This window comes from Phaseolus vulgaris, chromosome 7 (genome assembly GCF_051622355.1).
Source record: "Phaseolus vulgaris cultivar YP4 chromosome 7, ASM5162235v1, whole genome shotgun sequence".
NCBI lineage: Eukaryota > Viridiplantae > Streptophyta > Magnoliopsida > Fabales > Fabaceae > Phaseolus > Phaseolus vulgaris.
Genome location: NC_143504.1, coordinates 47361133 through 47384529, shown reverse-complemented (window position 1 = coordinate 47384529; position 23397 = coordinate 47361133). Strand labels below are relative to the sequence as shown.

Below are 23397 nucleotides of genomic sequence, written 5' to 3'. Positions count from 1 at the left end.
CTAGGTGGACTAATGGTCAACCCCAAATAATAATTAGACTCTTATCTACAATCACTGATATTAGTTAAATGACAAAGAGCATATTGTTGACACATAGATGGGTGCCACGCTAACTACTATTTGGTGTAGATAGCAACTCTAGTAGTCATTGCAAGGCTATTTTTCTTTTTCTTTTTTTCCTTATATTTGAAGTGACATGCAAGTGAAGCAATACCTTACCAGTGAAATATCTACACAGATGATTTAGTTTGGCAGTACCAATCATAGCCTTTTACAGTTTAAACGTTTTACACAACAAATGTGTGGAGTCCTTAAAGTTTCAATTTTATATCCTGCTTCTATACATTAAATACTCCAATTCTGTGGCAGCTAATGATTTCATTCCATGTGCTTCAGGTGGTAAGTACTACTGGTGAGTTTTAGAAGGCTTGCAGAAGATGGTATCACTAGAAAGATCAAGAAAGAAAGTTATGCTACCAAAGAAATTCATGGTGCATTTTTCTCTGTGTTTTGTGATGGGGTTCTTCACAGGCTTTGCTCCTACAGGTAAGTCTATATTTCACAGTCATGTTGATTCTTCAAATAGGTCAGAATTTGCACCACAACCAATTGAAGTGTCACAGAAGACAACAGATTTCAATAGAAGTTGGAGAGCTCCGACACCAAGTTCTGTAGTCCACAAGCATGAAAAACCATGGCCCCAGTTGAAGCCTAGAACACTTATAATCATAGTAACTCCAACAAGCACTAAACTTCCCATCCAAGCAGTGATTTTTTTGACAAGGTTGGCAAACACTATAAAGCTGGTTCCTCAACCATTGCTGTGGATTGTTGTGGAAGGCCAAACAGAATCTTCAGAACTTTCAAAGACGCTTAGGAACACTGGAATCATGTATAGGCATTTGGTTTCCAAGGAAAACTTCACGGACTTGGAAGCTGAGCTGAATCACCAGAGAAATCTTGCACTCAAGCACATTGTGCATCACAGGCTAAGTGGGATAGTACACTTTGCTGAGCTTTCCAACGTTTATGATCTCGAATTTTTCCAACAACTAAGATATATTCAGTATGACTCTTTTCCTTCTACATTATGCACAAGTTCTAGTTCTCTTTAACTATCATTATAGTGATGAAGATCATGATTATTACAAACATTGATTAATTGGGATATTCTAAGAAGCATTTTAAGTAAAGGGAAAAATATTGGTAATGTAATGGGTGAAATGGGGAAGCTTAAAAAAGGCAGTGAGAAATGATAGGTGTCCTAACAAACATGCAGTGTATTTCAGTATTGCAATGTGATTTAATAGTGAGAACTAACATGAGAAACATGGCCCTTACTGATTTGGCAACTGAGCAGGGTATTTGGAACATGGGCAACGGCATTGTTAGCAGCAAACAGAAACAAAGTGATAATAGAAGGAGCAGTGTGTGATTCTTCACAAGTCATAGGGTGGCATTTAAGGAATATGAACAATGAATCAGACACAATTACTCCTCCAATTCATATTTCAAGTTTTGCATTCAATAGTTCCATCCTTTGGGACCCTGAAAGATGGGGTCGCACTTCCTCTCTTCAAGACACCTCTCAGGTAATACGTTTTTTGGTGTCGCAATTTTTAAAGCTCATCCTATATTACTATTTTTATTTATTTATTTTTGTTAACTTAGATATTTATATTACTATATTATTATTATAAAAGTTGTGAAATGATTATATAACTAATAAAAATGTAGGAGATCACATCATGTCTAAAAATAAATACATTTCATAATATATATGTGGATGCAAAAATCATCTTATAAAATGATTTCATAAGATTTAGTTAAGTTTCCATATTTTGATTTGGTACATAGTCATTTATAGTTTATCATATCAAGAGTTTGTTGGGCTTATCAGGTCACACATTATTAGTTTGTTATCGGATCATCCATTATAGATAAATTCTTCCTCCATCTCCATACTTTCCTCTCGCACCTTCATATTAATTGTGAAAAGTTGGTTTTAACCTTTTTAAATAATCCAAAAGGAAGCATAATCTCACATTTTTAAATAATCTCAATTGCACACTCACACCCCATCTCTTCATTCCAGTCGCATACCTCCCTTCCAGCCGTATACATCCATTCTAGCCACAACACTTCCATTATTCTCTAGCCACACCACAAAGTTTGAGAGAATACTTCTATTATTTGAGTGCGTGTGATGGTTGACGAAAATATACATTGTATTAGATATTCCCCATTTTTGCACCTCGCTGTTTTCTTTCTGGGTTTTGTGACTTTCGAATTGTAAAAAGTTCCATTTACCATCAACGTCCACCACTAGTCACCACAAATAACGACCACCATTACCATTGGAAAAATTGAAAAAGAAAACATCACACTCTCCATCATATTCAATAGGCTATGATTGAAATTAAAAAAAATAAAAATAATATATATATATATATATATATATATATATATAAAGTTAGAGTGAGAATGTATGAAGGTGTTAGGAGAATTTTTTTCTTTTTCTCATTATGTAGTCTCACAGAAGTTAACAACTGTATTATTAGGAGGTTGAGTCCACTTCTTAAAAAAAATTGTCAAAAATATCTTTTCATTTTGGATAATACAAAACATGTTGGGTGGTCCACTTCCTAAAACCTTGAGTCATTACTTAACATTTGGCCAACCCAGAACTACTTTAAAAGGTAGAATGAAAAGTGGAGAAAACAAAATAGTAACATATTAGGAAGTATAATAACATTTTGATTGAACATTTCAACTAATCACAATTATAATGATTCTAATAGCCGGCTTCTCTTACTTGCACACACGTGTAGGGATTCATTGTTTACACCGACACAAACATAAGTTCATAACATTCATTATTCTTGTCTTAGAATTCAATAAAATTCGTGAAGCAAGTTGTTGTAGAGGATGATGAACCCAACTTCAAGGGAATTCCCCCAGAGGACTGCTCCAGAATCTTGCTTTGGCGTTTCAATTTTCATGCTCTTACCACTTCAAATCACAAATCTCTCACTACTACTTCCAAAATAAATGGGAAAGAATGAAAATAACAAATACCAAAGAGAAAAAAAAAAGAAACATTGATTCATTATTTGTTACTTCACTTTTACTTGTACAAATTTATCATGTATGTTTGTAATTAGTTATACTTCCTTGCTGTTTAGCCTCTTTTTATGGCTTCTATATGCTATTATGTATCATTTTTTTACTCCTGCTGTAACAAATATTTTAGGGGTGTTAATTTGTGCGCAATAACAAATAAATTGCTTATTTTAATCCCTTAACTTTAGTGCTATTATTTTTTATAATAAGTTATTGGTGTAAGTGGTATATTAGACAATGTCTTGTATTCGAGTTTTGAAGATGAAAAAGAAAACTTGATTAAGAGGAAGACTATTTTTTAATGAAAGCTTCTTCTAGTTTTTTTTTTTTTATAAATTGGAAGTGAGTTTGAATATCAATATAAATAGAAAACAAGATCAGCGATTTAGACCATTTAAACTTCTTTAAGAAAAATTTCAATAAAATAATTACTAATTTTCATTTTAAACATGTCAAAACTAATTGATTTAAATGTTCAATTCAATCCACATATTTTTATTTGTAACCTATTATTATGAGTATATTGATATTATCTACATCTTTAAAAATCTTATATGGACTAAAAATTAAAATATTTTATAATATATAAATAAATACAAACTTTATTTTATAAATCAATTTTATAGGATTGAATTAAATTTAAATTACACTTTCAACCTCATATTTTATATACTTATTTTTTCACATTGTATACTTATTTGGGAACTACAGCCAAATATTATTTTTCTACACATTTAAATACTTAGTATTATCTAACACATAAATGGTGGATTCAATAGATGGTGCTATGCACATTTGACATAAATTAAAAAATAAAAATTATTTATTCTGTAAATATAAAATTAATTTAAATTTGTAATATTGCTTTAATTAAGACAAGAACTCATACTTATGGTCTCAGTTGAAAATTTTTGGATTTGATTAAGATATGGTCTTACTCATATTTATGTTTTTATTTGAGTAGTTTAAATATTATAATGGGTGCAATAGTCCTATTAATTAAGGACAAAATTCTAAATGTTATGGATATATATGGGCTTTTCCATATCTGTGAAAACTTCATAATTTCAATTGTTGACCAAACAGAAAGAAACAATTTTTTTTATCACCCATTTATCAAAAACTTAGGTTTTTGTTGGCTTGCTAAGAGCCAAGAATTGTCCTAAGTAAAGCCAACAAATAAAGTATGAAACCATATTTCCCTATCTTTGAATTTGTTTTTTTCCTCTTTCCAACACCTCTTCATGCTATATGACTTGTCTTTCTATTATTTAAATTGTCATATAATTATTCCTCTTTCTTTTCACATAATTCATATATGCTATTGTAGTTATTCTCTAATTAAAATTTACATTTCGTATTAATAATTATTGCTAATTTTAATTATAAAAAATCAACAGTAGTTATCATAATAAAATGTTTTCAATAAAATAATATCTTTTTTTATTAAATTTTGATAGTAAAAAAAGGTCATTTCAAATTTCAACTATAAATAAATAAATTTTTATGGAGTTATTTTTTATTTATACAAAAAATATGTACAAGTTCAATTTAAATGTATTAAAGCAATTTAAATATTAAAAACCAAATTTATAATATAATTAAACTTTGATAAAAATATTTTCATGAATACTTCATAGAACTTGCTTGATTTTTAAAATAAATATTAATGCAATACCCATATATTTTATTAATGGAAAATTATATGTATAACTTTAAATTTAAAAGGATTTTATTAAAAAAAATTAAGAAAATTTAGAATATATTTTATTTATATTTTAAATATATCGAATAAGAATCTAATATAAATGGGAGTGAATATTATTATCACTAACAAATTCATGCAAACAATTAGATCACATATTATTGGTGGAACAAATTTATTTTATAAAATTAAAAGATTAATTCTATAATAACTAAAATGACACATTTGTGAAACTAGAGTGGAAAAAGAACATATTATTAAATCTTATGACAAGTATGATGAGAATAATGTTGGATTGATAATGCTTTAAAAATACTCCGAAGATTTTCATAATTAATCATAAGATATTTTTTTCTACTTTTACATAGAATTTGGTAATTTGGCTTCATTGTGCTAACATCACCCAAAAAATAAACAATAGGAGAATATAATATTATGATCACTGACAAAATTGTTGAGTAATTTTTGTCTAACAAGTTGAACATCACCTAAATTATTTTCTTCCAAACAAGAAAACGATACATGAATACCATTATACTAATTCATTATTTAATTTGTTTGTGATATATTAAAGTGTTAACGTGTGAAAGGTGTAATTATTGGATTTCAAAATGTGTGACAAGGACGTGCTTAACTAATCGTTGGTCATATAATCTTAACAACTGGTTTATGAGTTACACGTTTTCATAATGGTGTGTTTTGTAACTTAATTACCATTAATGGGAACTTTTTATATATTGACATTGCTTATAAGCAAAATCAAAGTTCCTCAAAAATAATTTGTTACGTGAGCAAGAGAAAAAGTATACTTCTTTGTATGAAATGATTTTTAAAGCATAAAAAAGGAAAGAAAGAAAGGAAGAAAAGAATCTAGCTTTTATTAGTACATAAGATATCATTTCCCAAAAAACAAAAAATAAATATCAAGGTAAAGTTCTAACTAGCTACATCACACTCAAGAGTGGCATATGACGATATTTGTTATTCACAAAATCTTATCTTTGTCTTCTACCATTAGTCTTTAAAAAAAATAATGAAAACTAATTTCTTTAAATTTACCTTTTTATCACATCCACTATAAGAAATTATAAAATAAAAACTAATTTTTAGAGAAAAAAAATATTAGTTACTATAGTGACTAAATTAGAGACTAAAAAAAATTTGGTTTCTATTATTGTTAAATGGTTTCTAAATTGATGTCTAATTAACAACAAAAATAATACATAATTTTCAATAATGTAACTGTTTACATTATTATTCCATTAAAAATCATTTTAAAAGTCATAATAAGATTATTGATCTTTTCAAAAATTATGTTCGAAAGAATATTTACTATGCATTTTATTTATTGGTTGATTATTATGTATTAATATACAGAAATTAATTTCTTTCTTATGTATAAATCACATGTATTTTTCACACAACAATTTTGTTTCAGGAGGGGAAATTACTTGTTGCAGTGATACTTTTTCCATAAACATTTAAAGTCAAATCAGGAGAAGATTTCTCATCAACACTTAAAAAAGATAAAATTTGTTAGACACAAAATAAATAAATAAAAGTAACTTTTCATATTAATTTATCTAAGCCTATAAATTCTTATGAAACCAAATATGAATACAATGGAAGTATTAATTGTATAAGAATAAAGTGATCCCAATTGAGGATTTGTTGGTATATTAATTGTTCATTATTGTATGAATAAGTTACACAGTGTGAGCTAATGAAAAATGTATGCATGCAATGCAACAGTTAAGAGAAGCAGTTAAAGGATAATTTATTGAAGAAGGTGTTGAAGACAAAAAAACAGCAAGGAGAGAGAGAGAGATGAAAATCTAAAACATGAATGGCAGTGCCAGTGGTAATAGGCAACCACTGCCATAAGGGGGACCAATATCAACATCCATGGAAAGGGTCATCATTCATCATGGGACACACGGTTAAGAAGGTAACTAAAACCAACAAAAACAACCACCTTGGACACACAAGGTTCTTCCTCAACCATGATAACTGAGTGGGTCCCACTCTCCCTAACACAAGTAGTGGGGTCACAGTATTTGCTGAACCAGCTGTTCTCTCTCTCTCTTTCTCTCTCTCATGTTCTCTTATCATTGAGACCCTTTGTCCCTTCCCAAGATCTGATTGTATTTCACTGCTTTACAGGGGAGGTAGTGGAAGCGTAATCTCCAAGTTCTTTCATCTTTTTGTTCCTTTTTGTTCAGAGACACATAGGCCCAGAAGAACTTGCAAGCTATTTCATTCAGATCTGTCTCTTTGCTTTCACTCCAGGTACCATCATTTTCCATCTAAATTTGGACCCCCTTTTTTCATTTATTTTTGAAATTGCTATTTTTGCCCTTTCCCATTTCCTGTAGATGTTGTTGGAGCGGTTTAATGTTTAAAGTTCTTCAATTTCTTTCCTTGTTTTGGTTTGGTGAAAATTCCGGTAGTTGCAGCACAAGGGTGCTGCAGAATTTGACTGGAAATGCTGATTTGATTAGATAAATCTGCATTTTATGTGTCAAAATTTGTTTTTTGCAGTTTAAATGCAAAAAGGAAGATAGTTCAGTTCTTCATACTGCTGGATTCAATATGATTCGGCGAATGAGGATTTCAAATTTTTCTTTGTATTTTCATATGCTATTTGATTTCCTTTAGGGATTAGGATTTTGAATTGCTCATTAGTTCAGTTCAGTTAACTTTTCCCATCCCTTGATGATAAATTTCTCTACCAGAAGCCAGAAGCCAGAAGCTGGTTCCTGGTTTCCGTTTCATGATTTTTTTTCTTGTTTTCAAGAGCTAAAAGGCTTTCATAGTTCATTTTTTCAGCATCAAATTTCATAGCTCTAGTAACATTTAATGATATAGGTTGGTGCTATTGGATTTCCTATTCAAAGCAAGCTGAATCCTTGAATTATTCATGAAATTTACATATTTCTTCTGTTAAGGGTCTAAGCGAGGAATGCAAAGAAAATGGGGAGGAAGGGAAGTTGGTTTTCTACTGTGAAGAAAGCTCTAAGCCCTGAATCAAAGGAGAGGAACGATCAGGTTCAGATGAAATTTATAGTTAACATTTCTCAGGTATTCAGCATGTTCCTTATAGTGTTAGCAACTGCTTTTGCAGAAAACAAATCGATCAAAGAAGAAATGGTTTGGAAAGCAAAAATTGCATTCAGCATCACAATCCGAAACTGATAAAGCACCTCCTCTTCCTCCACCTGAGGTTATTTTACCTCAGGCTGAGATTGAAACCAGTCATGATCGCATCAGAGTTGAAACTGCAGTGGTTGCTGAGGAACCAGTTCCTGCTGTTCAGACAGCACCTGCGGAGGTTCAAGCCACTACAATTGTTCAGTTACACAGTAAACCAACAGAAGAAGTGGCAGCAATAAGGATTCAGAAAGCTTTTCGGGGATACTTGGTATATTTTGCAATTTTTCATTTAAACCAATGTAACTTATTCCATTCAGCTTCTCTCTTTCCATTATCTGTTGAACATGTTTTTACTTTTTCTCTGCAACTACTAGTGAAAAACCCTCAGTTACAATAATGATATAACACTTTCTTAAGAGGCCATATATGTGAAGTAATCAATAATTGCTGCAAAAGAAAGCTTCTTGATTCATGATAATCTACCTGCAAGCTGAGATTTTTTTTTTCTAAAATCATTTAGGCAAGAAGGGCATTGCGTGCTTTAAGGGGACTGGTGAGGTTGAGATCCCTGATGGAAGGGCCAGTGGTGAAACGTCAAGCCATTAGTACCCTCCGTTCTATGCAGACTTTTGCACATTTGCAAACTCAGATTCGTTCTAGGAGGCTCAGGATGTTAGAGGAAAATCAAGCTCTACAGAAACAGCTCTTACAGAAACATGCAAAAGAGCTAGAGAGCACCAGGGTCTGTGTTTCATTTCCCTTCACTTATTTTCTGTTTTTGATCCTATTGACATGAACATAATATTTACTTGACTTTTAGATGGATTTTGAATGCTTTTAACTTATTTCAAATTCCTATAATAGCTTGGGGAGGATTGGGATGACAGCGTACAATCAAAAGAACAGGTTGAAGCCAAGCTACTCGGCAAGTATGAAGCTTCTATGAGAAGAGAAAGAGCAATGGCTTATTCATTCTCTCATCAGGTTTTCTGTTTCTCTTGTGAATTTACATTTGGTAGGATAGTGAAACAGAAATAAGAAAAGGATTTATGAAGCAAATTTTTTGGTGAATTGGAAGATCAGAAAACAATTGACTTTACTCTTGTTTGGATAAATTTTTCAATTAAGCTCATAAGAGAAGAAAATAAGGTAAAATGAATTAAATTTTTCCCTAAATTCAAAAATCAGCTTATGCATATCGAGAAATTTATGCAAACTATTTTGTTATATCACAATATAATACATGATATAAAGAAGTAAAATAAGCATATGGCTACTAGTGTGAATTCCTTGAGGTTTTGAATAAATTTAACTCCAGTGTTTGACCTTAAATAAACAAATGCTACTTTATTCTTTACAGCAAAACTGGAAGAATTCATCAAGATCCATAAACCCTATGTTCATGGATCCAACCAATCCGACCTGGGGTTGGAGTTGGTTGGAACGATGGACGGCAGCCCGGCCCTGGGAGAGCCATAATCTGATGGAGAAAGAGAAGAATGACAATAAATCTATTAGAAGTTCTGGCCGTGGCATTACCAGTGCTGAAATCAGCAAATCATTTGCTAAATTTCAGCTAAATTCTGAGAAACATTCTCCAACAGCCAGCCAAAATCCAGGCTCACCTAACTTTGAGTCACATTCCCAGCAGTCCCATTCAAATCCTCCCAAGTCAGCTTCTCCAGCAGTTGCCAAGAAGCTGAAGAAAGTGAGTCCAAAGGACATGTTGGCTATAGATGATGACACCAAAAGTCTGGTGAGTGTGCAGTCAGAGAGGCCAAGGAGGCACTCCATTGCTGGATCAACAGTGGAAGATAATGAAAGCCTTGCAAGCTCCCCAGCTATTCCAAGTTACATGGTGCCTACTAAATCTGCCAAAGCTAAGTCCAGAATGCAAAGTCCACTAGCTGCAGAAAATGTGACCCCAGATAAAGGGTCCTCTGCTGGGACTGCAAAGAAACGTCTTAGTTTCCCTGCTTCACCTGCTAGACCAAGAAGGCATTCAGGTCCACCAAAGGTAGAAAGCAGCTTCAATGCTGAAATCACTGTGGGAAATGGTGTGGTTGGTTGATTACATAGCCACAGGAAAAGGATGCAAAACCAAGCAGTTGAAATATCTTGGCAAGAATAAAGACAAAAGTTCATTTGAATTGTCCCTTTATTTATTTATTTATCATGTGTATCTTCATCTTATCATTTTTATTGGAGGCTATTGATTTGGGGGTGAAAACTGTTTTGCCTACTACATTTGTGTATTTGTATTCCATTCATGTATGTACTCACAATTTGTGCTGAGGAGATGATAGGTGGTTCATGAAAGTACTATGGACAAAACAACATTCAGCTGTCAGAATGACTTTCAGAGCCTCCCCAGTATCTTCTGTTACTATTGATTCTTATTTGTGATATAAAATGTATATTTAATTTCATTGTCCCATCATTTGAGTCATTTATCAGTACTGTTAAATGTTAGTATGTTCTGTAACCTGTGCTCAGTATCAGTACACCCCAAGAATAAATGTTTTGTAAACAGTTCTCATCCCGGTGATTGGTATGCTAATATTTGAGAAGATAAGTGATGGAAATACATTTCTAATATTTTCTCTTTTTGGTTTATATCAAATGAAAATAAAACACTTATTTTTCTTTTTCTATTAAAAATAACTTTAAAATTTAACTGAACCTTGTAAAATTGACTTATGAGGTAAAATTTGTATCATTTCTATATTATGAAATGTCTTAATCTCTAGTTGATGTGAAATCTTCAACATACATCCTCATACTGAGGCTGCCAACTCGTGAGATTATATATTATGAGTGGTCTGATAGTAGGTGGCTTGATAAGGCAACAAACTTTCGTTAGGGTCTAAGGTTTAAGAATTAGGGTTTAAGATTTAGGATTTAGACCTAACTCAACTTACTTATAAGATGAGTTTTGTACCATTTATATATTATAAAATATCATAATCTTTAATCGATGTGAAATCTCCAACATTTTTTATTTCATTCTTTTTCTTGATGAAGTCTAATATAATCTATTTATCTAACCGTGCCAACTCATAGGATCGGTTTAGTTTGTCATTAAAGTTTCAATTATTAGTTTTATACTAATAAGGTAGTTCATTACCTACCTAATTATGGTGTTAGTTAGTCCTTACTAGTTTAGAGTGTTCCCTCTCTTCAACTAACTACTGTTCTTCATGGATAGTTTAGGTCAAGTTTTCTGAGTGTAAGAACTCATAAATAAAATGCAAATTTTGAATTGAAATTAAACTTTTACTGTAAAATCTGGAATTTATTTAATTTGAACTTAATTAACTTGCAATGAACTAAACTATGGAAGTATTGAGCATAACATAAGTCTGGTTCTAAAACTCTAAATATTTTTTTTTTTTATAATATGGACGGTTAAAGTTTGTAACTCATATTGAATTGGCATGCATAAAGTCAAATACCTTTTTTTTCACCAATAAACTTAATTAAGTTGGCTGATAAACAAATATAAATTCAATTAAAATGCCCTAATATAGTATTTTTCTATTATCGTAATCGATTTATAGATAGAATCATTATTTTTACATTATCTATTTTTAAAATCATATTAAGATATTTTTTCATTATTTTATGTTATAAAAAATTGTCATTATATCAAAACTAAATCTATAAATTTTATTAAATATTTAATTTTGTATATATATATTATTCAATTAACTTTTAATTTTACATATTCATTTAAGACCTTAATGTCTTCAATATAATTAAATTTATTAAAAAAAACACAAAATTAAAAGTTATATCAAAATTACAATTTTTCAAAATTTGAAAACAACAATGGCAAATAAGGAATTAAAAAAAATCTAAAAAAGTTAGAAATTTATTCTTAAACAAAAAAACTCACGGACATGAACTATTATATCCCAATGTTTTGTCTTAGATTAATGTGATTGGATGTAAGAGTGAACAAAATCTAATCAGATATTATTTTCACCAAAAATGAAATCAGACATAATCTGAAGCGGTCCATGATGGTTCAACACATTAATAACCTATATCTAATTTTTTGGTTAAAAAAATATTATTTACATTAAATAAAAAAATTATTTTAAGTAAAAATAATTACAAGTTTTTAAAAAATAATGTTATAGATTATTATTAAAATAATTTTGGAAAAAGAAACCAAAAACACGGAACATGCCTTGTAAATAGGATGGACTAGAAATTACTAGAGAAATCCAACGTGCGATGCAAGTAATTAAATTAAAGAAAAAACAAAATATAATTATAAAAATGAGAAGCCAAGTTTTAATACTGTTCCTCAACTCAACCCTCTTTCCGTTCTTTTGCCGGCAAAGCAAAACCCTATTCCAATTCTGCATTCATTTCTTCAAGATTTTAGCATAATGGTAAGTTCTTCGTCGTTTTTCTTCAAATTTTCATTCTTTTTGTTTCGATTTCCAACTGGGAACCATCCTCAGCCTCTAACCTCTCAACTATCTAGCCCCTTCAATTTTTGTTTCAAAAGAACTGATTTTTCTATAGAAATTTTATCTTGCTTTTTCTTTCTTTTATTTTCCCCTTGTTACTTGATTTGAAGCCCCTCTTGCCCCTTTATCTCTTTGCCCACCTTTGTATATTTTCACAATCTTTTTGCCCAATTTTTTTACACAACGTTGATAAGTTGTTTATTGTATTGAATTTGTTTTAGTCTTCAAATTTATGTTTATTGAAAACAGAACCTGGATTAGTATCCTTGTTGTGTAGACTAGCATAATTTGGAGTTTTGTTTTCTTGCTATACTGTGATCAGCAGAGGTTGGGATATAAAGGGGATTTGTTTTTAAATTTTGTTGATTTTTATTTCGTCTTTGGGTTGTGGAACTGAAACTGAAATTTTGAACAGACTACACCATTGATGGCTGGGATTGCAGTGGCAGCTGCGGCTTATGCTGGAAGATATGGTATCCAGGCTTGGCAGGCATTCAAGGCTAGACCGCCTAGCATGCGTAGATTTTATGAAGGTGGTTTTCTGGCTACCATGACTAGGAGGGAAGCAGCTCTTATACTGGGTGTTAGGTAACTTCCATTTCTGTTTGAAGATTCTAATGTGTTGATTGGCTTTGTGAAGACGTTGCAAATGGAGAAAGTGGCGTACTAAAATGTAAACATTTTGTTTGTGACAATGGTTTTAACGGTGTTTGTCATGACCTTTTCCTTTTGGGGCTTGTTTGATTGGTTGAAACTGTTTATTATATTACTTTACTTGAGATAGTGATATTTCTTGTGATGTCCTTAGAATCCTTCACATATGTATACCCAACATGTAATAAAGGTTAACTCTCTTCATAGTAAAATCATATGAGAAAGGTCCTGTCCTAATCAGTGCTCGAGTTTTGGATGATGTCTCATAGTATGAGATAAAAATGTATAGAAGATCCTGACAACAGTTGCCACCATCTTATTATATCAAATACTGGCCGTGCTTGTGTCTTCGAAACATGTGCAGAGTGTAGTTTTGATTAATGTGTTATGGACTCTAGGCAATGCATATAACTTATGATGTGATTAGTTAGAATATTAGAAATATATATAGTCTTGTATTCAGGCTGTATTACTGTTCACTATGGACACAAGATGGCATGAACCTTCTTCTTTTTCTTATGTGCAACTTGGATATCGTAGATGGCTGAGAGATATGGCACAGTATTGTGTAGATATAGTGCTTTGTAAGTGCAGCTATTTGGGTTAAAAAGAAATTCAAAACTGCATGTCCATTGTCTGACTTGAAGGTAGTCAGTAGTGCAGTTTTGTGTCATTGTAATCACGTTCACATCCACCACGGAGTGCTTTTCTGCACAACCTATTGAAGTAAAATACAACCATTCTGGTTGTTGTCCTTATATGAAGTTATTGAAACCATTAATTTAGAAATCTTAGTGATTTTTGCCACTTTTCACATTTGAAATATTTAGGGGGCTTTGATCTTCAATACAATACCAGTGTTACCTCTGTTTATATAGTAAAACATGAATTGTGGCCTTTATTTTCTTTCCAGCCACTGACCCCACTGCTTAATGGTATTATTGTTAGTGCTCAGCCGCCATATTTTTTTTATATAACCACTGCTTTCCTGCAAGGCTGTGACTCAGTTTTTCCCTTTCATCATATTGTGTGTTCATGTTTGCACTTCTCTGTTCCGTTTTGAAATCTAAATTGTGTTCCTCCTTCAAACCTCTTCTTCCATATTCCTTTAATTTGCCTCTGTTCTTGTATCTGATATGTTCGGTTTTTTAATTTTCTATTAATTCCACTATTTTTCTCTTTACATCATTCCTGTGTTCCCATTACCCTTCAGAGCCATGGTATCATCTATCGTAATTAGAGCAGTATTGCTACTGTTATTATTGACTTGTTAATTTAGTCTTAGATTGACAATAATTGTGTTTAGATTTTGTTAATTTTGAATATATCTTCTTATTTTTCTGCAATTACATGTATAATATAAATTATTGATTTTGTGTCTAACTATTATTTTTGTGCACTATCTTGCTATAGCATTCCAGAGGGTCAGCTACTTGGCTCCGTGATCCATGATTAATTACAATGGAATTCTTCGTTGCCCATTTGCTTTACTTTTGAATCTATTCAGGTTGCATGTAAATCAAGAAAGGGAATCAAAACATACAATCAATTCTTGTTCAATTGATTTTGCTATTTCTTGCTCTTTAGTTTGCTTGGATGTGAATGTTGTGGTTGAATTTTGCATTTGCAAATTGCAGCTTGTGAACAAAGCATATCAAGTTTTGTATCCAATTGAAAAGAAAGAAAAGCGAATTTAGTTCTCTAATTGAAAGCTCAGAGTTGGCTTCCTTTTGTTTTCCACTTTGCCCTGAGGTTAAATTTGTGTAGACTGTATGAATTGTCTGGCTTTGGTTATTTTTGTGTATGTAATAGAATTTCAATAGTTGATTTGATATTGAATATTTGTTCCTAGTCTTGACAACTTTTTTAGCAGACATAGTTGTTCTCATGCTGATTTTCAATCATCATTTATGTTTCAGAGAGCGCACTCCAACAGATAAGATTAAAGAAGCACATAGGAGGGTGATGGTTGCAAACCATCCAGATGCAGGTGGCAGCCATTATCTTGCATCCAAAATTAATGAAGCAAAAGATATGTTAATTGGAAAAACCAAGGGTGGTGGCTCAGCATTTTGAAGCCCCTATATAAGCCTTTCTTTCCATTATTTTTGACACTTAACGCCACTCTCACTAGATTTTAATTACAAGTTTTTTGGCCATTGTCCAATTATTTATTGTATTACCAATTCTATAGTGTGAAAACTGAACATGGTTACTCGTATATCTGGATGATATAGCTCCAATCTAACATGGCTTGTGCTATTGAAGTGAAGATTGCTGTTAATAAAAGTGATTTTTACTTGCTCATACTTCCAGTTATCTTACTTTATATTTGAGTTCATACCACTTCATCGTGATGTTTGGCACAATATAATCGGTTCTGATAATCACAGAATGTTTGAGGGCGTCTTGCTATAAAATTATTCTCAAAGAACCTTCAAATCAGATGTTTCAGACTTATGTTTGATTTTTTCAGATTTTTCAAAGTAAATGAATATTGTATTCAGAGAACAATTTTTTTTAGTTTATTAGTTCTTCGACCTTCCTAATACATTTTGGTCACATTGAAAATCTAAGTTTGGACCAAAGTGAAAGATATTTGAATTACAATTAAAATTGTGATAAAGTCTAAATATAAATTTTAGATAACGCGTGGATTCGTGTTTGCAAGGCATATCATCGAAAAACTAAAACTAAAACATTATTAAGATTAAAAGTTAATGGTTAAATACTACTTAAAACATTATTCCTAACAATTTTTATCATTTTAATTTGTATTTATTGTCCTTTTTTCCATAATAACAACTTTTATTCAACATTCACAGGCAATGGGAAACCTATCATACGTAAGAGATACCCACATTATAATTATCCTTTTTTTATATTGTCATTGTATGGGAAACTTCGAATAATTTTATCTCAGTAAAAGTTGATCCTAAAAACAAATGTCAATTGCTTAAGTTTGAAACTATACTCAAATTTTAATTAAAGAATATAACGAAAAATCTAAAAGAAGTTACATTTAAATTTTGTCATTAATAATGAGTTCACAATGCATGCTAGCTACCCACATAGAATTAGTGGATAACGATTTGTTTAACTTAATAAGTTCTGCATACACAATAATAGTTCATGACCCAAGTCCTGATTGAAGCCCTCCTATTGCTTAGCCAGCTAAAAGGAATCAAGAAATAGATGAAGATGATTTACTAATTTAGTGGCTCTAGCCTCTTTGAAAATATGAATAAAAACTTAGAATAATTATGGAAGTTTTTCAAAAATGAGTGTCCATAACCAATTATACAAATTTTAAGATTCAATTTGCTTGGAGGAAGGAAGGAAGGAGAAACATGGTGTGGCATTCATGTTGTACCTATATATCTCCAAAAGCTCTCATGGTTCAAAATTCAGAGCATTTATAGCGAACATTCTCTTCTTTCAAGCTCCATATAGAAGTGGAGCTGCCTGTGGTATTTACATCCAACCTAAGACGTGCATATCAGCAGTTACGTGTAACACTAGAAGCAGTTAAGAAGGTATTTGTAAAACCTCTACTTCCTTAGCTTCCTCGAATGCAGTTTCCTCTTGTCGTTCAACTGGACCTTGAGGAGTTCCAAAGAGAGTGGAGAAAATCTGCCTGTGGCACTGATCACAGAAATAGAAATAGGAGAAGTGGGCTTCGTTTGGAAGCTTATGGATAACAGCTTCTGGCAAAACCCGTTCTATGTATTCCATCATTGATGGTGGGACCACCCTATCATCCAGTCCCTGTTGAGTATTCAAAAGGGAAACAAATTTCATTAGAACATCAAAGATCACTGCACTAATACTGATAAATACAATAAGTAAAATTAACTTCTTTAAGAACTAAAATCTTGATTGTGCATAAATTAATTTCTAAAATGTAATTGATACCCTATGAGATATATTTGAGCACGAAGATCAGCATCTTTTTTCCCCCTCCTAAATAGATCATCATCATTTTAGCATGGTCGTTGAAGGTTAAGACTGAACTTTTTTAGCAGTTGTTAATGCAATAATCTTAGCTACCACTTTTCTGATATGAAGGTTGAGTCTCCTGATTTTAGTTGTCCTACTTTGGGGAAGAGGGTGTTTTATTACCAATTTTCTTTTATTAAAAACATCGGCCATATCTCTATACATTGCTACAACTTAGCATGCAGAATGTCAGTTGCACATGAATGACAATATATAAAATATTGATACAAAAATTGTAGTATCCAAAGAACAATGCGTTAGAAGTTCAAACCTGCCATATGTGTGTAAGGCCAAGAAATCCTGCTAATTCACAGTCAGCCTGACTGTACATGGATTTCAACCAAAGAAGTATGCCTCTTGCTTGGCACTTCTTTTGCACATGAAGTTCTTTAAGGTCAAAACCCCAATTTGATACCTGCAGAACAACTTCTTCTATGAATGGGCGTATGTTTCCCTGACGAACCGACTCCTCCACATCTCTTTGCCAAAATTCCTCAAATTCTGGTTCTTCAATCACAAGTTTGTCCTGCACATGTGAAATCGATTATATTCAGAATCAATGCAGAGCCTAAATGTCCTTCACACGCAGAGATTTTTGGAAGCTGCTAATGAAATGAATTTATGTCAATTCACCAAGCAAGGGAAGGAGAGAAGAAAATTCCTTTCCCACAGAATAGAATGTTAATCATAACAGTAAAAAATAATGTCAGATGTGGCCGAATTAGAAGAGCAAAATTACACGTTCTCTTTCAAAATCTCAGAATTATGGAAATTCAGATCTGCAGATTTTCTCAACTTGCTCAGCGATTTTAAGCATGTTTTTCAGTTTTTCTGTTTCTGTTTTGTGGGTATTTATACCAATTGGATTCTTTTCTCTAGTTCAATAAGAAAAGTTTCTTTCTTTTATCTTTTTCATGCTTTATTGTTCTCTTCCTTTATCCTCTCTGTTTTCTGTTTACCCTCTTTTTTCTTTTAGTTTCATATGGTTTCTCTTTGCCATTGTCGTAAGATGCAGTTCCCAACCAACACACACTACGTCATACCCAACAGAAGTGGAGATTCTAAGACAAAATAACATATTGATAGCTTCAATATATTACGTAAATCAATTTATTGGTTGTTGAACAATTAACTCTACTTGTTTCAAGCAGACTATTATAGAAAGCCAGTTCATATTGACGAACAAGGAAACATTTGAGAGTAATTATACTTGCTTGTCACATAGTTAAAGTTATGATGACTTCTGACGCACTCACCTTCTTTCCTGTTGAGAAAGATAGCAACTTATCAATCTCGTCATGCTGTTCAGGCAAGAAGCTTTTTCTATAGAAAAAAGTGAGAAGTTTTGGAAATCTACGAGCCAAGGAATACATCATCTTCCTCCTTGGCAGCCACTTCTCCCAAGTTCTTTTTGTCTCCTCCTTAGTCATGTGTGGGTCATATGGATTAACCATAGGAGCCAACATTGCTGCACCTGCAATTCGGACAGTATCACTAGTTAGATCAGGTTCTGCAACAAGCCTCTTTTCATTGTTTGGGGTTGGAGGATAGATATACGAGAAATAGAGCAAACATTTCCAAAAAGGTAGGGAACCAAACAGCAAATTGCTTTTATTATTAGTGAGATCTCAATTCATCTTTTTTCTTTTTAATTTAACTTGTAAGAATATGATTGAGTTACATTAATAATTTCATGGCCATTTAATATGCACGCAACCCTAAATTTTAATATTGGTCTATTATAAGCCTCTCTCAGTCTACAAGCTGCATGGAAGGTTAGAGCATTAAACCACATTCGTCTGGATGAATTCCAAGCATCTGCTTGCATCAATAGATGATATTTTCTATAGGCACATTCTAAAATAAATTGCAACTCGCAAGATATTGGTGCTATATACTATGTGCTCTATTTGCTCTATTTATTCTCCCTGAAATACCTCACATTTTTCATTGGGAAAAACAATATACTCTGTATTCTCTATAGACATTCAAACAAGTCAGTCATTGTGTTTTAAAGCAGGTGATATACAATTTTTTTAAATGCAAAAACTTGATAGCATCACTATGCCTAAGCTTTGAGTTGTTCTTAACTCAAAGGTCGAACTATTTGTTATTTAGTACATTCAGTAAGAACTAAGGACTCTGAATCTCTAGAGGTCTTTCACAATGCTTAATGTGAAGGATTTGAAAGGTAAATAATGGAAAGAAAGCAAGATAACTAGACTGTGAACCAATCCAGACATGCCCATTCGTTTCCCTTATTTCCTGTCACATCCTCAAAATCAGTTGAGGCCCTTTGTTTGACAACACCATACGAATTGAATTGATGTTTCTGTGCTACACTAATAATTGACATCCGTGCCCAACTGGCAATATAATCGGACATTGGATTCTACATCAAGATACACCCAATAAACAATTACTATCACCAATGTGTCAGAATGAGGTCCAAGAAGAATTTTTTACGAAAAGATGTACAACCTGCAATTCTCTCAGGAATATATCTGAGGAAAGCCCAAGCATGAATGCATCCACTGGAGTGGCACATTAACCAGAACTTATCAGTAACATTGACAGCATTGACTAGATGCAGAACATCCATAGCTGATGAGTTGAGATTTCTGTTGGGATGAGGATCACTCTCGCCAAAACCAGGAAGATCATATGTGATCAAGCGAATGCCATACTCTTCAAGCAACGATGTTTTGACTCCAGGTAAACCTTCCATTGCAAAAAAGTAGAACAAGATTAGTTGCTCCACATAAAGATTGCACCCAACAAGCTTTTCCAATAGCTAAAATTTAAACTCATTTTACCTGCTAGTCTGGACGAAAGAAAAGAATGAGGAGCAACAAGTGAAAATCTAGCTGTTTCAGACGAAACACCTTGCTCATGATAAGCCATAAATCTACCATCAGGAAGTTGCACACGACTAGCACTAGGAGGATGTTTGCGCACCTTCATCACAGGAGCTCCTGCTTCGCGACTAGGATCTACACTTATAGCTGCAAAACTAAAAAAATTCAGTAAATCTTGTACAAGCTACTAACAACCGGAAAAAACTCATTTGTAAGTAATAGAGAAATTTGCTCCGAAATCTCAGACATACCTGACTAACCTCAATCAACAGGTATGGAATGAAGATTAAGAAAGTAAACAAAAAAATCAATGCATCACAAAGAAACATATGGTAACAATAACGAATACATTGAAATTTTGGTTGGATAAACTTTAGTTATAGAAAAGAAAATAAAAAGATAAAGTAAGACCCATAAAGTTTTCTATTAACACTATAACTAAAGAAAATTAATTATTTCACTTCTTTTTAAATTTCCTTCTCCTATATGAACACTTAACTTATGTGGAAGCTCTCTCATTTGACCTTGTTTGAAGGTTGAGATATTGTGTATATAAAATGATTTTAACTAATGAAAAAAAAATTACCTAAAAAGAAAATACATTCTCTATAAACTAAGATAAACTTATAGACAAGTTAAAATATAATTTTTTTAGAGAAAATATCCACGTAAGTTAATTATAATTTATGAAAAATTGAGTTTATTCTGTTTTTCTATTTGTGACCTTAATCTAACAGAGTCCTGAGTAGCACACACCATGATTGGGCAAAAGAGAAGTAAAATAGATTGTGCGAGAGAGGAGAGGAGGGGTAGCGTACCCGCGAGCGCGAGAATGAAAACGAAGAGCACAACGGACCAAGCGTGAACGGGATCGCGATCCTCGGGGAGAAAGTCGTTGAGAAACCTCAACCGTTTCGAAACCTTGGAACAAGGGCCACCGAACTTCCTCACGACATAGGAATCCTCGTTCATCAAATTCTGCCGCAGAATGTCCCTAAACCCTCGCCCGAGCTCCAAGAGTATCTCGCACCACGCCATCACGAACCCCAAGGCCTGCTCCTTCAAGCTCTCCCCGGACTCCACAGACTCGCTCTGAGGCGCGTACACGGACCTCCTCACCTCAAACGAGGCGGCGGAGGAGGCGTTCGGATCTCCGCCGTAGCGGACGCCGGAATCCTCTATGAGACTGGCGAGCTCCTCCGTCCACGTGTCCCTCCCTCTGACCTCCGCCATTTCGAGTCTCTTCAAATTCTGGAAGCACTAAAGTGATTATTCGCGTGACGGTGGGTGATGATGCACACCCACCCACCACATACACTCCCAACTGCACCAAGCGTGATCTAGAAGCAAAACAAAACCTTTTCATCACCCATTATTGAATAAATAATAAATTAAACGACCAGTATTCAAAACGGGTTAAAAAATTGAAAAAGGGGTTAGGCGAATATTATCAGGGGAGAAAAGGCAAAAAGAGGAGTATTAGAATTTCTCACTTTCTCACCTTGAGCCTTGAATTTAGCGGTTGAGTCGTACTCGTTAAGTTACTGTTCCACTCTTTGAGCAACCATTATTCAAAGATCATCCAACAAAGTTCCATGTTTATTAAATTATGCTTACAAAATTCTTTATATTATTAAATTATATTCAACTATGTGACCACGTCAGAGAGAATAGCATAGCACGTGAAACCAACGACCCACGCATTATTGCTCTGGCGGTTCGTTGGAAATCACTTGTATTTTACGAACATATGCCGTTTTCCTCCATTCCTCTATTATTGGGGTTGTATACAATACATTGTAATACAATGATGATCATTTTTTCCCTAGTATCTTTTTTCGACGGCCGTAGTTAAATTTCAACTCTTTTGAAAATTTTAATTATATATATTTTAATTAAATTATTCTTGTTTAATTTTTTCGTTAAGAGATAACCTACTGTTATCTTACTTATTGTTAACAGAAAACAATATTATGTTTAATATAAAACAATAAATTATTTTTATTAAAAATGTGTTAAATAACAATGTCATGGTGTGTGCTAGGAAACTATTAATTTGTTGAAGTGGCATTAGGTGTAGGGAAAGTAATTGGTGAGGCCAAATCACTTGAAAAAAGTGAGAAAAGTTCGAAAGGTGTCTATCTTAGATAGGTTAGACAAGAGGGAGCTAAGGCTTGCGAATTCATCAGTATAACACTTAAATATTTGATCTTTAAATTCATGAGTCGAGCATCTCCTTTTATAGGTAAGGAGGTCAGCCAAAGGTTACCAAAAATGTGGTGGAAAAAATCAAATACAAACCATTCAGAGTTGGCGCCTAAAGCTAATCACATGGCAAGTGTGACAAGATGTGTTCTGTGTGACTAGTTAGGTTTAGGAGATCGGCCTAAAATTTAATGTGGACTGTAATTAAGCTCAATTATACCCTATGCAGGTTTTAGGAACTCAACCCTAACCCTAATCTACTCAATGCCAAAATACAAGCCAAAATCATTTTATACTTTTAAGCAAAAAATTTAAATCTTACTCTAAAAATTACATTAGGTTATGACACCTTCAAACATATTGTTCCGTCCGGTTGACCGGGACGTCTTCGTGCGTGGCCTCAATCGTCAGCTAAGATCTCCCTCCCGCTGATTGCCTGCAAATTCCTGCAAAAAAGAGGACAAAGAGGCGCCCTAGCGGCCGTTTGCACTCCGACGCACAAGTCAGCCAGCAAGAAACACCAAAAACTGTCCACCCACGTATCTGAGCACCGCGTGTGGCACTCTGAAGGGTGGTAAAAGAACTGTGTATATGTGTGTGTGTTGTCTCCTTCAGGCAAAAATATTCTCCAGTCACTTGTACGTAATCCTCAAGCACGGGCAAGCAACCAGAGAGTTTCTCGTAAATTTGCCAAAGGTTCCAACCCTTTTTCCGACATTCTCAGCGCTATTTAAACTGCCCCAGCATTTAAAGCGCCTTAAAGCGCTTTTAAACTCGAACGTAACGCACTCATTAAAGCGCTTAATTACGAAACGTAGCGCATTTAAGACGTTGAAACGCTTGGGTGCCATAATAGTACCTGAATGCTGAAAAGGGAAACTATATTGAATATCTTTAATTACCTGGCACCTGACTAGAGGGTGTTTCTATTCCGGCATTGCTGTCATACACGTGGAGGGCCTCACGACGCCATGACCCCATCTGGGGGCGTTTCTGCCCATCTGGGGACGTTTCTACGTGTGGGTCCTCCTGCTTGGGAGTGCTACTGCGCTAGGGGTGACTTTTTGGGTGCCAACTCATGCCCCCAAGTATCTAGCCACTTACTCTGAGAGCGTATCTGCCTTCCTCTCACACCCTGCACCCGGTTATCCTGGGCGTGACCTTCCTCTTGGGTCGTATCTGTCCCGAAGGCGTCTCTGGGGCGGCAGGGGTACTT

The 23397-nt window shown here is 33.4% G+C and overlaps 4 protein-coding genes across 9 annotated transcripts; 3 read left to right on the top strand and 1 right to left on the bottom strand.

Annotated features, from left to right (window-relative positions):
* The first annotated feature begins 332 nt into the window (after positions 1-332).
* LOC137829978 (beta-1,4-xylosyltransferase IRX9) lies at positions 333-3303 on the top strand. The gene is made up of 3 exons (XM_068637034.2): positions 333-1066; positions 1361-1592; positions 2892-3303. Exons 1-3 carry the CDS (start codon positions 438-440, stop codon positions 3063-3065), a joined length of 1035 nt encoding a protein of 344 aa, XP_068493135.1. The 5' UTR covers positions 333-437; the 3' UTR covers positions 3066-3303.
* A 3233-nt stretch (positions 3304-6536) lies between these two features.
* Positions 6537-10418, top strand: LOC137829598 (protein IQ-DOMAIN 2). 4 transcript variants are annotated; one of them, XM_068636442.1, is made up of 7 exons: positions 6537-6776; positions 6992-7117; positions 7777-7876; positions 7953-8249; positions 8502-8723; positions 8846-8965; positions 9342-10418. In XM_068636442.1, the coding sequence occupies exons 3-7, from the start codon at positions 7802-7804 to the stop codon at positions 10050-10052; spliced, it is 1425 nt and encodes a 474-aa protein (XP_068492543.1). In that variant the 5' UTR covers positions 6537-6776; positions 6992-7117; positions 7777-7801; the 3' UTR covers positions 10053-10418. The 4 variants fall into 4 exon arrangements, with proteins under 4 accessions (XP_068492543.1, XP_068492544.1, XP_068492542.1 ...); XM_068636443.1 differs by having other exon boundaries at positions 6741-6899; XM_068636441.1 differs by lacking the exon at positions 6537-6776 and having other exon boundaries at positions 6920-7117.
* Positions 10419-12227: 1809 nt separating this feature from the next.
* On the top strand, positions 12228-15428 carry LOC137829597 (mitochondrial import inner membrane translocase subunit TIM14-3). Its single transcript, XM_068636440.1, has 3 exons — positions 12228-12384; positions 12881-13053; positions 15039-15428. Exons 1-3 carry the CDS (start codon positions 12382-12384, stop codon positions 15193-15195), a joined length of 333 nt encoding a protein of 110 aa, XP_068492541.1. The 5' UTR covers positions 12228-12381; the 3' UTR covers positions 15196-15428.
* A 686-nt stretch (positions 15429-16114) lies between these two features.
* On the bottom strand, positions 16115-21775 carry LOC137829596 (alpha/beta-Hydrolases superfamily protein). 3 transcript variants are annotated; one of them, XM_068636438.2, is made up of 7 exons: positions 21478-21775; positions 20795-21316; positions 19935-20123; positions 19600-19839; positions 18375-18592; positions 17390-17644; positions 16115-16887 (listed from the first exon to the last, which is right to left on the bottom strand). In XM_068636438.2, exons 2-7 carry the CDS (start codon positions 21207-21209, stop codon positions 16648-16650), a joined length of 1557 nt encoding a protein of 518 aa, XP_068492539.2. In that variant the 5' UTR covers positions 21210-21316; positions 21478-21775; the 3' UTR covers positions 16115-16647. The 3 variants fall into 3 exon arrangements, with proteins under 3 accessions (XP_068492539.2, XP_068492538.2, XP_068492540.2); XM_068636437.2 differs by having other exon boundaries at positions 21470-21688; XM_068636439.2 differs by lacking the exon at positions 21478-21775 and having other exon boundaries at positions 20795-21340.
* Positions 21776-23397: the final 1622 nt, after the last annotated feature.

Coding starts and splice junctions, on each gene's coding strand:
- LOC137829978 (XM_068637034.2), top strand. CDS start 438: ATGGTATCACTAGAAAGATCAAGAAAGAAAGTTATGCTACCAAAGAAA. Junction 1,067..1,360: donor CAACAACTAAGATATATTCA/GTATGACTCTTT, acceptor GCAACTGAGCAG/GGTATTTGGAACATGGGCAA. Junction 1,593..2,891: donor CTCTTCAAGACACCTCTCAG/GTAATACGTTTT, acceptor TTCTTGTCTTAG/AATTCAATAAAATTCGTGAA.
- LOC137829598 (XM_068636442.1), top strand. CDS start 7,802: ATGGGGAGGAAGGGAAGTTGGTTTTCTACTGTGAAGAAAGCTCTAAGC. Junction 8,250..8,501: donor AAGCTTTTCGGGGATACTTG/GTATATTTTGCA, acceptor AAAATCATTTAG/GCAAGAAGGGCATTGCGTGC. Junction 8,724..8,845: donor AAGAGCTAGAGAGCACCAGG/GTCTGTGTTTCA, acceptor TTCCTATAATAG/CTTGGGGAGGATTGGGATGA.
- LOC137829597 (XM_068636440.1), top strand. Junction 13,054..15,038: donor GCTCTTATACTGGGTGTTAG/GTAACTTCCATT, acceptor TTTATGTTTCAG/AGAGCGCACTCCAACAGATA.
- LOC137829596 (XM_068636438.2), bottom strand. CDS start 21,209: ATGGCGGAGGTCAGAGGGAGGGACACGTGGACGGAGGAGCTCGCCAGT. Junction 19,840..19,934: donor TCTTTCGTCCAGACTAGCAG/GTAAAATGAGTT, acceptor TTGCAATGGAAG/GTTTACCTGGAGTCAAAACA. Junction 16,888..17,389: donor GCCTTACACACATATGGCAG/GTTTGAACTTCT, acceptor AATACTCAACAG/GGACTGGATGATAGGGTGGT.